General features: G+C 31.0%; 1 protein-coding gene across 5 annotated transcripts in view; it reads right to left on the bottom strand.

The window, feature by feature from the left end:
- LOC143082944 (condensin-2 complex subunit D3-L-like) overlaps positions 1-15796 on the bottom strand; it is a 59368-nt gene that overhangs the window by 3992 nt on the left and 39580 nt on the right. For 3 of the 5 annotated variants that reach the window (XM_076258991.1, XM_076258994.1, XM_076258995.1), the window contains 16 exons: positions 14963-15071; positions 13545-13629; positions 12863-12967; positions 12274-12343; positions 11149-11233; positions 10675-10764; positions 10031-10141; positions 9512-9571; positions 9005-9089; positions 8146-8255; positions 6971-7251; positions 5709-5946; positions 4550-4625; positions 3359-3376; positions 2210-2323; positions 201-273 (listed from right to left, as the gene is read on the bottom strand). In XM_076258991.1, the coding sequence (XP_076115106.1) occupies positions 201-273; positions 2210-2323; positions 3359-3376; positions 4550-4625; positions 5709-5946; positions 6971-7251; positions 8146-8255; positions 9005-9089; positions 9512-9571; positions 10031-10141; positions 10675-10764; positions 11149-11233; positions 12274-12343; positions 12863-12967; positions 13545-13629; positions 14963-15071 (1710 nt within the window). The remainder of the gene's footprint in view (positions 1-200; positions 274-2209; positions 2324-3358; positions 3377-4549; positions 4626-5708; positions 5947-6970; positions 7252-8145; positions 8256-9004; positions 9090-9511; positions 9572-10030; positions 10142-10674; positions 10765-11148; positions 11234-12273; positions 12344-12862; positions 12968-13544; positions 13630-14962; positions 15072-15796) is intronic. The other 2 variants (XM_076258993.1, XM_076258992.1) reach the window with 2 other exon arrangements.

Raw genomic sequence — 15796 nt, forward strand, 5'->3', positions numbered from 1 at the left:
TGTATGTTTGTTTGACTAGCACTCTCAAAAATTGAGAAACCATTAACAATTCTATGGATTCTACATATTTATAAATACTAAGGAATAGACATTATACATCTTGTTATGAGAGTTAAGTATATCCTGTTTTGGTTTTGAAAGGTATCGATGTATTAATAAATGATTTACTTGATGGTGTGAAACCCAGTACAAGTACTTACGGTTTATCTGGAGAGAACATGTAAACTGTATCTTTACTACCCTGTGCTCCTTTCTGAGGTGTTCCAGGAGTGGCTAAAATATGTAGAAATATAAGTTGTTAACAACAGTAATAGCTTGTAACTTGTTTAGTCCTTGTTCTTGTTAATTTATTTTGACTTTAGGATATGGAATGTGTCTTGCTTATGTTCATGTCAATTTTGTTTTGCCTATGTTTATGTAAATTTGATTTTTTTTTTTTTTGGACTCTACATGGTTTATATTATTTCTATTAAAACAAGAATATGAGTCTAAAGGGCAATATGCCTTACTCCCAATGTCACAGTTCCTTTAACTAATACAAATGTTTCTTCATATTTAGAACGTTATACATTTGGAAATTGTTTAAAAGATCAACTTTTTTTAGCCATCCTTCCAATGAGTGGTTTGACTGTATATGTCATATTAGGGTCTTACCAAGATTTAATCAACTCCAATATGACATATACATGTATACATGTATTAAACAATTCGCTTCATAATGAACATGTCTTATAAGCTTAAAAACAATATGATCAATAACTACCTAAACTCAAAATTTTAACCAAATACACAAAAATAATGCCCTCTTTTATTAAGGTGGGGCATAAAATGAGAAAACAGTTTGTTATCTAGTGCTTGTTCATCTTCTTAGTTCTAAAGCATGTTCAACTAAGTATAACTGATTAGTTGACATGTCACAAAATAATCTAAAGTGTGATTACTTCGCTTGACTGGCTTGAGGATAATGACAGATATGAATAAATCTTCTATAAAGCATACACTAAAGCCATAAATCATGAAAGTTAAGACAAGAGTGCACACGCTGAAATGTCTCGCCTTCTATACTAATCATTGATTTTATATTGATAGTCCTAAGTATAAAGCTTAGTTTTATTACAACTGTCTCATAAACTTAACATTAACCAAGATAACTAAACAAAGACCAATGAACCTTGAAAATGAGGTCAAGGTCAGATGAACCATGCCAGGCAGACATTTACAGCTAACAATGCTTCTATACAACATATATAGTTGACCCATTACTTATAGTTTAAGAAAAATAGACCAAAACACAAAAACTTAACACTGTGCAATGAACCGTGAAAATGAGGTCACCGTCAAATAAAACCTGCGCGACTGACATAAAGATCATAAAATATTTCCATACACCAAATATAGTTGACCTATGGCATACAGTATTAGATAAAAAGACCAAAACTCAAAAACTTAACTTTGACCACTGAACCATGAAAATGAGGTCAAGGTCACATGACATCTGCCCGCTAGACATGTACACCTTACCATCATTCCATACAACAAATATAGTAGACCTATTGCATATAGTATGAGAAAAACAGACCAAAACACAAAAATTTAACTATAACCACTGAACCATGAAAATGAGGTCAAGGTCAGATGACACCTGCCAGTTGGACATGTACACCTTACAGTCCTTCCATACACCGAATATACTAGCCCTATTGCTTATAGTATCTGAGATATGGACTTGACCACCAAAACTTAACCTTGATCACTGATCCATGAAATGAGGTCGAGGTCAAGTGAAAACTGTCTGACAGATATGAGGACCTTGCAAGGTACGCACATACCAAATATAGTTATCCTATTACTTATAATAAGAGAGAATTCAACATTACAAAAAAATTGAACTTTTTTTTCAAGTGGTCACTGAACCATGAAAATGAGGTCAAGGATATTGGACATGTGACTGACGGAAACTTTGTAACATGAAGCATCTATATACAAAGTATGGAGCATCCAGGTCTTCCACCTTCTGAAATATAAAGCTTTTAAGAAGTGAGCTAACACCGCCGCCGCCGTAGCCGCCGCCGCCGCCGGATCACTATCCCTATGTCGAGCTTTCTGCAACAAAAGTTGCAGGCTCGACAAAAACCTGAAACAAGTACCAAGAAGAAGAAACAATGTGTATTAAACTGTTGTGTTCAAATTAAGAAATTAAAAGTCTTACCATTTTCATCTGAAGCATCACCGAACACTCTGATAGGCATACAGGTTGGGATTGGTGATGGTGGTATCAGTGTTACATTTTGATCAGCATGGAAAGTTATGTTGTTCAATACACCTAAAACAAATACATTATTTTAAAATTTCATAGTAGTTGTTACTGATTGAGAAGGTCATCTAAGCAGAGTACACTTAATTAAAGGGTTTGCAGTAAATAGGAATCACATGTGAATTCATTTATTTTGTTGTTTATCAAGTTTTTTTCAGAAATTTCATAAATCTTTATCATAAAGCATTTATTGAGAAATATAATTCAATTCATTTATATAGAAAACCAAATTATTGCCCATATAGTACTATGCACATTGAAAACTGTGTAAAATTATTTGACAAAGGAATGACAAACAAAAATATCTATTTGCAGTGATTTTACCAGAATCGTCTGTTGATTGTAAAATTTAAAAATGACAAACTAAGAAACCCATTTGGTAAAAATTAACACCATTGTAGATACAATTGGAATCAATGCCAATATTAAAATGAGTGGAAACACATTATAGATGCATTATAAACAGAAAGGCAGTAAAAACAATAAACAATATGTCTACAACACAATAATCTTGAATATTCACTTGACAGACATATTAGGTAAATGTTCCATGAAAGTATTATGTTGTTAATGGTCCACTATATGATTATTCTAATCTACAGTATGTAAGTATATGGTAGGCTACAAATGTATGTATACAAGTTAAAGCAGATATATTTTATAAAGCTGATATCATACACACTCTTTAGGTTTAATTTTTTTAGATATGTTTTTAAAGATTTCCAGAGATTACTTCAATTCAGATAAAATAATCTAAAATTATTAAAGAAAATGTGAGTTTTCATTATTTTCTTGTTCTATTATCACAATTATTCAACTTCTGAATTCAAAAACTTATGTTAATTTATTGTCAGATGGAAAAGAAATCAATAATTAACATCATGGAAAATTTGTAAAAAAAATAACAGTAAAATCAGGAATTGGAAGCCGATAAAAACAATGTCTGTAAAAACAAATTATGCAAATGGAACCAATTTGTTTGTATAATAATATTGTCCAAGTAAGCAGAAATACTAATATAATACATGCAATCAGAAAAATTACCATCATCGTGATAAAAGGCTGTAAAAAGAAAACGTCATATTGCCAAAGTCAGAGAAAAATAAACAAGAAATATAAAATAAACAGCTGCGTCATGAGCGCATGATACGCCCGTCGTCTTGTGTAGAAGTTTTATGAAAAATCATAAATGGTTTCTGAGAAGGTTTTAAGCAATAACCATATATTGTTTTTGAGATAAGGCAAGACATGTAAAACCCCTGCTGCTTTTTTTTTAACAAAAAACTAAATATTACTAAAATAAAATTTTGAATCAAAACCAAAAAATATACAGATCTTGAGATTGCAAAGAAGTGTGTAAAGTTTTAAGCAATAATCATAAATTGTTTTTGAGACATGGCACGACATGTTAAAAAAACTCCCCCTTTTTTACAAAATACTCAACAACTCAAAAATAAAATTTTGAATTATCACCAAAAAGTATACAGATCTTGAGAATAATATAACTAAGAAGTGTGTAAAGTTTTAAGCAATAATCAAAAATCACTTTTGAGATAAGGTGCAACATGTGAAAAAAACACACCCGTGTTTTAGTTACAAAGTGCTGTAACTTAAAAATTTTTAATCTTATTTTCACCAAAAAGTATACAGATCATTTGACCATTATAAGAAACAACTACTTAAAGTTTCATGAAATTTGGATAAGTCGTTCTCAAGTTACGGTGCGACATGTTTATGCAGGACAGAGAGACGGACGGACCCTGGACATTTGTATACCATAATATGTCCTGTCAAAATTTTGACGGGCATATAAAAATATGATTTTCAATTTTTCTTAGATTTCAAAAATCTCCTGTGTTGAATTTAGAAATATGTCACATGATTTAAGAACAAAAGCTCCTTTGCACTTTGCATTCATAAATAGTTAAAAAGATATAAAGAATTTTGTCAAATCTATTGCTTACTTCCACTTCATGCCAACTCTGGTGGATAGTTGTCTCATATGCAATCATACCTCATCTCCTTTTTTTTTTATTTTTTTTTAAAATAAAATCAAGGAAGGTAGGGGATAGCTAGCTCTTCAGTTATCAGAAATAGCATAAAATTCAATTACTTTAGGCAGATTTAAAAGACATTTTTTTTTTTTTTCTTACATGGAGGCAGATATGTTGAAACAACAGAAAATAACTATGATTTATTTCAGCTATTGATGCAAGAAATAAACTAAACATTTACCTGAAGGTGTGCTTATAGCCCTGTTACCTCGGAGGGCCCTAGGAGGTGTGGCTTTGTCCTTTACCCCTTCTGCAAACTGTATTAAATATAAATAATTATGAAATATGCAAACAGAGTTTCACTCTTTTATGCAACATGAGCAGTTCATGAATTTAACAATATAAATTTTAAAGTGTATATCAATTGATTGTTGGTTGCTTTACATCCAGTGGCAAATATTTCACTCATGTTCAGGACGACAGTGTATATTCAATCAATAATTATACACCTTATTTTCAATTTTGCAACAAAAAAACTATTCATTTCATCTTTTTCCTGAAAAATGTACACCATGTAGGTTTCCCTTAAAATCTACAAAATCTGGCATATATGTATGAAAACACCAAATGAATTTTGAAAGCAACTAAAGTAAGTTTTCTGAACATATTCCTTAAGTGCTTCATGTTTATTGTACTCAAACCTTATAGGATTAAACACATTTTTTTCCTAGGGGTTATTGATGTGTAGAACGGGGTGATTTACTCACAAACTGAATAAAAGTGTAAAGTTTGTGAGTCAGAGACCCAGTTTACACATCAGTAACCTCTAGAAAATATGTATTTAATCCTTATAATTCTTAACCCGATCATTTGCAATTTTTAATTAACAATATTTGGAACATTGGCTACTATTTACTGTTAAATGCACAATTGACAATCCATAACTAAAGAGTAAGCTGCCATATTGACTTTCTGAAATCCATTATGTTAGTAATGCAGTGTGATCTAAATTAAAATAACATCTCCCTCAAACACTACATTTTTATGAGAAATAATTTAAATTTGAAGCATACAAGAAACAGGATGATCTTTATCTTGAGTGTTTTCATTTGTATGACATCAAGTTTTCCTTTGACGATAATGTCCCAAGCTCATTCACGATTTTTTCCTGGAATTTTATTTTATTGTTAATTCGTACATCTGTATTGTGCATGAATATATCATAATGAATGTTACGAAAATAGTTTTTGAAACATGGTTTATCGAAGTGTAAACCAAAAAAAAGCTAACAGACCAATCCACTTGAAGTATTAGAAGATATGAAAATCTTATAAGAATTATTTAAAATTGTTATGATAAGTAAACCTTATCCTGCAAAACATAATTGCAAATGAGCCTACCCTGACTCCAAGATGTGGGCTCTCATCTTCTTCTTCATCATCTTTACTCTTTTTCTTTTCTATTAAAATAGATTTGCGTTTGGAAGTTTTCTTCAGAGATGGTGATTCAAATGTAAGTGCCTCTGCTGATGCTGGCTCTTCGTTGGAACTTTTTGATAGGCTGTCATGAATATTCTGAGCTCTCTCAAATGCCTTCCTAGCAGAATTAAGGATTGCTAATGTAGAAAGTGACGCTTCCCTGTAATATGCAATGTTAGTAAAACATCAAAGTGAAAACAGTGCTCAAAGATGTCAAAATTACTGTCAATTTAAAAATATCATTTTTGAAATTTCAAAAGGTAAAACACATCCATTCATTTAGATCTAGTAATGGTCAATAGTTTCACATCCATATTAAATACTTCATGGCCAGTTTATTTTTATTTTGTTTCAATAGAGGCTATGTTTGAATCAACTGATTTTTTTATTTTCAGAAAAATTGATGTAATTTTAGAGGTTTTTTCAATCTATAGAGAGAGCCTGGGTGATATTTTCTGCATTTTTTCTGAATATGGCATGTTTCAAAATGTTAGGAGGACGAGTAAGTGCAGAATAAACATATAGGTAACTGAAAATTTGCAGTCAACTACTAGGTGATGAAATAAACAATTTGCAGTCGACAACTAGGTGATTAAATAAACATTTCGAGATAAGACATTAACATTTTTTCAAATGCAGTTTACCACTTTTTTTTTAAATCATATTAAAATTGAACACTGCATGTTATGCACAAATCTTCTATATTGAAACTGCTAGTAAATTTGACATCAACTTGTGAAAATGGTGAAATTAATTTTGTTAATATGGATTTCACTCACTACCAATAAAAAGATTGAGAAAAGAAATTACCCAGTTTAATTGATGGATACTTTTCCTATATCTCTAATTTTTAATCTTTCCATACAAATAAAACTTATAGAATCTTTTAAAGTTTTAAAGGTTCAATGAAATTAATAAAGTAATGTTTAAAAGAACAATTAGAACCAGCTAAATCAGGAATTGACCAATTCTTATTGAAAACTACGTCCTTTCATGAAACTTATCTTAAAGATCTTTCTGGTCAAGAAAATAAGATAATTTTGAGAAAAAAATGGCATATTTAGCTTTTATTTCTTAACTCACTCCTGGTATGGAGATACTAATAATACAACACTATTTAATAATTACACCTATGCCTTACATTTAAAAAAAAATTGTTGCAGAAAAGATAAAAGTATTCTTACCTGGCAGGGGTCTTCATAGGAGTGGCATCTGTAACTTGGACTGCAGGTGGACCCATGACAGAACTATCATTGTCTGATCCTTGTTTAGAACCTCCTTTTTGTCCTTTCCTTGATGATGACCCAGGTCTAGGTGAACCTTTATGGTTCTCCAGTCTAGGAGAACCTCCATGGATTGGTAATCTTGGGGAACAAGGTTTAGATGATGAAGGAGTTCCTGGTTTAGATCCAACTGGGGTGGTTGGTTTGGATGAAACCTGTGGACTACCTGGATGTGAAGTACCCTGAGGTAAAGAACAATAACAAAATACTTTTAGACAGTGTTACATGAAATCATAATAAAGGCTCCATAAATGAGAACATCCACTTGTTATCCAATATAACATGAACAACGTTTCTTCAACAATGACATTAGGTACCTCTGACCTTGAAAGTAAAAACGTTTTAATCAGTCTCAAGACAGACTGCATGCAAAACTGCAGCTAACTAGAAACTACAAGCTTCAATCTCCTCAATAATGTTGTCCTTCTGACCTTTCAATTTAATAATGTTCAAGCTCTCCCCATTGCCCAGCACTATCCAACACTCATAATTAGATGCAAGAATTGCCATATTTTGCGGTTACAACTCTTTGGCACAAAGTCATATTGTGAAATTTAATTTGACTTACAAAACAGCACCTACAAACTCTTCAAAGGGTTGTTGCAATATGGATTTTTCTCTCTCTTATTTAGATTTAATGCATTTGTGGTTGCTTTTCTCTCTTTATTTATCTAACTATCTTCCTATTATAAAAAAATACTGGAAACACTACAGGTGCAAAAACCGGCCTATATTTTTATGGAATTGTTTCAAGTGAAACTGGCTTTTTTATCAGGTACTGTTTTTGGGTGGATTTTTTTATGAAGCCTATAAATCTGATGAAAATTTGCTTAATAATGTTAATTGCAGACAATAGCAGAGAAGTTCTTTCAAGGGAGCTTTTTCAAGCTTAGTTTGGTAAAGGCTACACATTGAATAATCCTGAAACAAACATTATGCCCTAGGTTCAGTCTATCAATTACTGCTGTAACTTGATCTTTAATCTCAAAATAAATATGGGTCCTTTTCACCCAATGAGTATTATCAAACCTAAATTTGGCCTTGCTTTAATATAACAAATGATATTAAATATGAACCTGAACTATTGATGCATTCCTCTGTCTTTCTGTCTCTTCCTCTTGTTCTTCAAACTTTCTTAGGTCAAACTCAATCTCAGTGGCTAACTGTCTGTCGGCTGATAATATCTCTGAAAAAGGTCATATATTCTTTAATCCTTAATCTTATTCATATTTCAGTTTACCATAATACTTCGCTGCTAATTAAAACTGAATTGAAAAAAATATCAAATAAAACTTATTGGTTAGATGTCAGTTAATAAAAGTATCTATGGAGTATTAAAGATAATAAACATCAAAACTCATTCTCAATGGTTTACTTCCCACTTCCTGACCAAATTTGACATCATTCTGTTTACAAGTATATATCCGTGAATTTTGAAAGATGGACAGACAAGGTGAATGTAATATAGACCAACTCCTAAAGTTATGATATTATAATAAATAAATACAAAGAAAACATATTTAAATTACTTTAAAAATTCATCAGATTAGATAAGAAAGAATTACTTCATTTTTTCCTCTATACTTTTCTTCAATAAGCACCTAAATAAGAAAGTTGATATTCATACACTTTTAAATGTGTCTCAATACTTTAAATCTGTCTCAACACATTCTAAACCATTTAAAAACTGTCTTCACTTTGTAGTGCATTTCACCTCCAAATGCAATGTTTATATTGATGGGATATACATGTCCTGTAAAATTCAAAAAGAAACAGCATATTTTGCCTTTTTGCTTATCACCATGCTTCTTTTAAAAGTTCATATTTTAGATTCCCTCAACCTACAATGGAATCCTATTAAGCCAAAGAAATAGGAAGCAAAACTACAATTTCAGGACATAAATAAAACAATAAGCCTATATAATATTCAAGTACCTTGTACTTCATTCTTATAATCTTTCAGCAGTTCTCTAAGATACATCATCAGGTCTTTCAATACTGTAGATCTTTGTTGTTCTAACTGCAATATATATATGTAGTAAGTAACATTACTTGACAATGGCAAAAAGACAATCACTTAAGCTTCAATTTTACTTTCACAATCAAAATCAAAGGATTTTCATTCTGGTAACAGCAAATCACTTCAGTCCAAAAAGTGTTAAAAGGTGCTTGATATTTAATATAATAGCTTATTTCATTTCTAATTTAAAAAATATTTTTCTAAGTTATCTCCCCTGATATAAGATCTTCAAAATTTGGAATTATTGTAATTATTCAAAGTAAATTTCATTTTTGGATCAAGTTTGCTAAGGGCTGTTTGAAGATTAAATGTATGGGATGCATGAGAGGCACTTTTTAAAACCCTAATCACTTATAGTACAAAATGTTCATTTAATTATAACTCTTCTAGCTCCAGTAAGATTGTTTTAAACTTTCACTTACCATGTGTTTAAGTGAGACAACAATTGGCACAATGTTTTCTATAACATTTTTCTTCACAACCTGCAATAAAAATACGAAATGGATGATATAAAATGCAATTTTTCAAATTTGTTTAAAATGCAATTTTAATATATATATATTTTTTACTTTGAAACATGTTCGTATTAACCTCTGAACTGCTTACAATTTCCTAAGAAAAAAAATGTTTTCCTTAATTTCAGGGTCAAAGACACCAAAATATTTCATTCAAATTATCTAGACAATTCAACTGTTTTAACTGGTCAAGCAAGGAAAGCTCCTTCTTGAAAGATCCCTCTTTTATTAACTTGCCCTTTGAATGGTATAAATAAAGGAAAATCAACTAGAATAGCAGGAAGTTGTTCTAAGATTAAATTGTCGTGTTTTAACCTAGTTAACAAGGGCCAGCAGTAAAGGTCTTATTTCATCTCCAGGACAATTAAATTTATAGCTTGAACAGGTTCTAAATCTATATTAAAGTTATTTTAAGTTCACATGTACCTGTGTAATTAATGTCTTTTTAGCCACTGCCATGACAACAGCAGCTCTTTCTTCATCATCACCAGCCATCTCATCCTGTGGTTTGGCACGTAATGAAGAAAGTTTAATTTCCTAAAAATAAAAAATATAACTATTCTTACAAAATGTTGCAGTGCCACATTATTCTATATCTGATTCCTATAAAAAATAATTTATAAATGGCTCTTTTTGTTAAAAATTGTAAAATTTCATTTTTCATTTCAATATACATCATAAGCAACAAAATACAAATGTATGGTGTAAGTGTATATCAAATTAAGATTTAAAATTTATTTTCATTGCTATACAATAATCTTATTTTAAATGAAGGCATACAACAATTGATCCCATATATTTCAATCCTGTACTTAAAAACTTCCTACATTTCTGCAACATATACCTCTGTGGATTTAAAGGAAACTTATATTGGCAAATTTCATGAGTGAAAGTTACCCACAAATTTTATTGTTAATGTAACTTTGAAACAGGCTAGTATGATGAATTTGTTAAAACCTCAAAATAAAGAATCTATTAATGTACAATTTTTTCTCAATCAAAGCTAGTTGTTACCCACAAAAAAAAAGAACCCACAGTAGTTCAAAATAAGAGAACTTGTTTTTTCTTACCTTACTACTTAGTATAGCTAATGTATCCTTTAATAAAACACTGCTTTTCTCATTCAGTGGTATAATTCCATCAACGACACCACCAAGTATCTGGAAAATATTTTATTTTATCATATACAATTCTACATCAAGCTATAGTACTTTCATACTGTATCAAGTTAAAAAAAAAATTCAAAGAACAAAAAATCAGTACAGAAGACCTGATCACTTTGATAGGCCACTAGCCACTACTGCATGTTAAGATAGTCGGTAAGACAAATTTGTTACATAGACTGCTAGTGACCTAATACGATATACATGTATATGAGGTCAGTATATTGCATATGGGGATTCGAGCTTCGCTCACCAAATGGAATATTAACTAACCCCATATATAGCATATTAGGTCACTAGCACACTAATGTAACTAAAAGTATTGAAAAGTGACATAAAAAACTTTTAAGTTTATGATGCAAAGTAACTTTGATTATATACCTCTTGCGCCATTTTGGCAGTCATCTGAAACCTGTGTTCATCAGTCATATACTCCAACATAAACAAATATAGCTTTAATCTTTTGCTGTAAGACAAAGTCATAAATACAATTTATTTACAAATCAGACATAAATAACCTAAATAAAAAGATAAATAACGAAATGCTTTCCTTAATATGGGCATTTTTTAGCCAAATTCTCTCAAACATTTGTTCCTTTAATCTAAATCTTCCATTTATGGCTATTCCAAAGTTTAAAACATAACAGTAAATGAAAAACTGGTACTTAAGACTATGAATTTTGTACTGTGGAATCTTAGGAATCTGATCACTATACAATTATGGTTGAAAAAAAGACATGTTAAAGTACCCATCATAAGTCAGAAACCATGTCCATCAATGTTTACAAAATTACTGTCCAGACTTTGATAGTCTCTATTTAATTTTTTTTAGGTTTAACTTTTGGCAATAAGAGCTTGACATATTGAATAAGACACATATTCATTTTTGAAGAACGCATGAAACCTCTATATATCTTTTGCTCTCATTGATGGATATCCCACTTCTTTTTATAATTATGATTTCTTCATCTTCAACATTACATTGTTCAAAAATTTCTTTAAGTTGAATGTCTTTGTGTTAGATTTTTTTGAAATGTTTAGTGTGTTATCATGGAAGTCCATTTTGTATTCAATTCATGAGATTTACTATTAAACAGAAATTTTAGTTAACTAAAGATAGAATTTGCTTTGATATTTAATGAATGGCTATTATCTATTTTGAACTTATTGAACCATAAAACTAATTTTTGACTCTTCACATTGAATAATCCGCGAAGCAGATTATGTAAAATGTGAAGAGTCAAAAATTAGTTTTATGGTTCAATAAAATCAAAATAAATTATTGCCATTCATTATAAATAAATTTCTATCAAAAATAAGGCTCAAAGAACTTTTTATATTATTTATATTAACAATAACAACGTACACACATGTTGGGGTATGAATACACAACGTCAGAGTGGGCGTGTCGCCATCAAAATTGACAACATTGAAAATAAAACTAATAATTTTAACCAATCAGAAGACAGTAAAAACACCAAATTTATTTATAAAACCATACACTACCTGGCATTATGGTCCCCTTTCAAGCAAAACATTTTCTTTTCTTTTTCATTTTGTGGAAACTTGTTGAAAGCTGGAAATAAAGTGATATTGTATGAACTCGGCAGTGCAATGGATTAATCATTGATTTTGGAAAAACATTTTCTGTAGATTTCTTGAGTATATATGGGAACCACAAATTCAACTGTTCAACAGATTCAAATTTCAAAACAGGACAAAAAGCGAGGCTTTGGCGAGCTTTTCTCTTGTCTCCAAGAAAGTACAAATACATTTCATATTTTCTGACAATGTATATATATATTGTGTTTATCCTGAAGTTACTCACAACACTTGAAAATTTAGTTATTACAATCTAAATCATTGTCTCTAATTTCTCAAAGAAATCAACAGTTGAAACGCAGACCGCGAAGAGGACCCAAAAATAAACTGGTTAGGAAACAGAAATATTAACATAACCGCTCGGTCAACATGGAGGTGGGGTAACAGGAGACTTTATTTGTACAAGAACAAATCAAGCAAAAATTAATTTGTATATTTGTTATTTGTACAATAGTTGGCTAATTGTAGGATAAAGCATCTTATGTTCACTTACTTGCATGATCTTCATAGGCATTGAAATGAAATATACATTCTAGGAAATGTTGGAAGAACATGGTTGGGTGTCTCTGCATTAGTAAATGAACTAGACAGAACTCAGCTGAAATAAAAACATGTTATCTTAACAATTGAGTATTTCCAAGACAAATTAGTTCAAAATATTGAATTTCATAAAAGGCTTTGGAATCAATTCATCATAATGCTATCTTTATTGTAACTTTAAAGTTTTTTAATGATATATAACATAAAGATGTTGTTTGCTATTTGTATATTATTATAATTATCTGACATGCATGGAAGATCAAATCTCTAAAGTATGTTATAGATTACTGATCTCATAGCAGAAAACATTGATTTTAAATCTTCAATCTTGACTTTCATCTCAACCTTGTATCAAATGAAGAAAGAAGGTAACATAACTTCTTTCCCTTTCTTTTATGAAGAACAAGCAGATTTTTTTTTGACAGATCTGGTTGAAATCTTTCACAACTTTTTTAGATTCTTATGATTAAGAGCTTGACATATTGTATAAATGCCTGTCTATGATGTCTTTTAATAATTAGTGGTGTTGGGTTGCTGTTTCATTAACAAAATCATCATATCTTTTTATTCAAGAAAAATGTTTTTGTTTTAAAATTTTCATTATCCTTTCTACATTAAAAAAATAGCACACTAACCAAAATCTGCTATCTCTTTGTTAGAATCCAGCAATGTCATTATGAATCGAAAGAATAATACTCCTTTCCATTTCAAGAAATCTTCCTGGAATGAAATAAAGCCTCAAATTAATACATAGTACATATCACATGTGGGCATTAGTAAATCTTTATCTACTTTCTAAACTCATCACCATATTCTTTCATGTTTCACATTAAAAGCACAAATTACAGTATTTTATGGCATATTCATGTTTCTTAAATAAGCATTTACAAGGGCCAAAATATATATAAATTGAATAAGTTGTTATTCATTTAAGGTTTGAGACAACAGTCAAACCTTCTATAAAGGTCACGTCTTTTAAGTAAAAACCTGTCTTGGCAGGTTATTTTCTTCTTTTCCAACTGTAGTCATTCTTTTGCATTGTGAACCAAAAATCAAATGTCACCTTTCTTGTAAGGTCACTTTCTCTGGTCCAGAGGGTGACCATTATATATAGGTTTGATTGCAGTGGGTTAACTAGATTATCCCTGGCAATAGTTTTTTGAGTGTTTTAGAAGACATTTTACCTGTTATTGATGTAAATATACACTAGGTCTGAGATAACTAGATATCATTGAGATGGAAGCCATCTCTGTGGGCCCCGCTGTGAATAATGTGCATTAAAAAATTGTATTTTTACCATAGGACATGGGTTTGTCAACTGAAATCAAAGTTTTTGACCTTGACCTTTGACCTAGGAAGTTGTAAATAAATTATGACACACCCTTTGGTGTTGGTTTATAAACATGTCAAGTATAAACTTTGAAATGATAACGGTTCTCAAGATATAGAGCGGACACGATCTTTACCATAGGACATGGGGTTGTCAACTGAAACCAAAGTTTTTGACCTTGACCTTTGACCTAGGAAGTTGCACATAAATTATGACACACCCTTTGGTGTTGGTTTATATACATGTCAAGTATAAACTTTGAAATGATAACGGTTCTCAAGATATAGAGCGGACACAATCTTTACCATAGGACATGGGGTTGTCAACTGAAACCAAAGTTTTTGACCTTGAACTTTGCCCTAGGCAGTCGTTCATAAATTATGACACACCCTCTGGTGTTGGTTCATATACATGTCAAGTATAAACTTTGAAATCATAACGGTTCTCAAGATATAGAGCGGACACAATCTTCACCACAGGACACAGGGTTGTCAACTGAAACCAAAGTTTTTTGACCTTGACCTTTGACCTAGGAAGTTGTACATACATCATGACACGCCCTCTGGTGGTGGTTAATAAACATGTAAAGTATAAAGTATGAAATCATAATGGTTCTCTAGATATGGAGCGGACACAAAGTGTTACGGACGGACGGACGGATGGACGGACGGACGGACAGACTGATCACTATAGGGGACCCGCCTTTGGCGGGGCCCTAATTACCTGAAGTAACCTTGTAAACAGTGTTAGTGTCTGTTTCCTAACCAATGGTGATTCATCCTTCAGACAAGCAGCAATGTTTGATACATATCTATCAGCTGTGGTTGTGTACCTACAAAATCAAAACTTTTTGATTCACACTAGACTTGCAATGTGAAAAGTATCAACAATTGTCATTAAAGTTAAAATAAGAAGATAATCACCCTGTCACAATAGTTGATCATACAATTTTACTAAATAATGACAATTGTAAAGTAACTTTTCTGTAATAAAGCATGTACTTCCATAATGCAGTGCTATTTATAAATCATGTAAGGATTCCATTACTAAATGCGTTCAATTCTTATCACTTTTTGTATCAAAATTAGTAAAAAACGGAAATATTTTCTCCTTATAGTAAATTACATCACCCTTTGGTAAGCTTACCTGACACAAAGATCACACATTATAATAACAAGTGAAACTGCGAGCTACTGCTCACTGATGATACCCCCGCCGCAAGTGGATAATATTAATAGTGTAAAAATATGCAAGTGTTCGGTAAACAGGAAGTTGTTGAGTGATGAATCTGAAAACGCATCACATGGTATAGCTGACTTATATAAATCCTGAAACCAAATTTCAGAAATCCTTGTATTGTAGTTCCTGAGAAAAATGTGACGAAAATTTTCAACTTGGCTATCATGTGTAAAATCATACAAGTGTTCAGTAAACAGGAAGTTGTCGAGTGATGAATCTGAAAACGCATCACACGGTATAGCTGACTTATATAAATCCTGAAACCAAATTTCAGAAATCCTTGTATTGTAGTTCCTGAGAAAAATGTTACGAAAATTT

Source organism: Mytilus galloprovincialis, chromosome 7 (assembly GCF_965363235.1).
Source record: "Mytilus galloprovincialis chromosome 7, xbMytGall1.hap1.1, whole genome shotgun sequence".
NCBI classification, from domain to species: domain Eukaryota; kingdom Metazoa; phylum Mollusca; class Bivalvia; order Mytilida; family Mytilidae; genus Mytilus; species Mytilus galloprovincialis.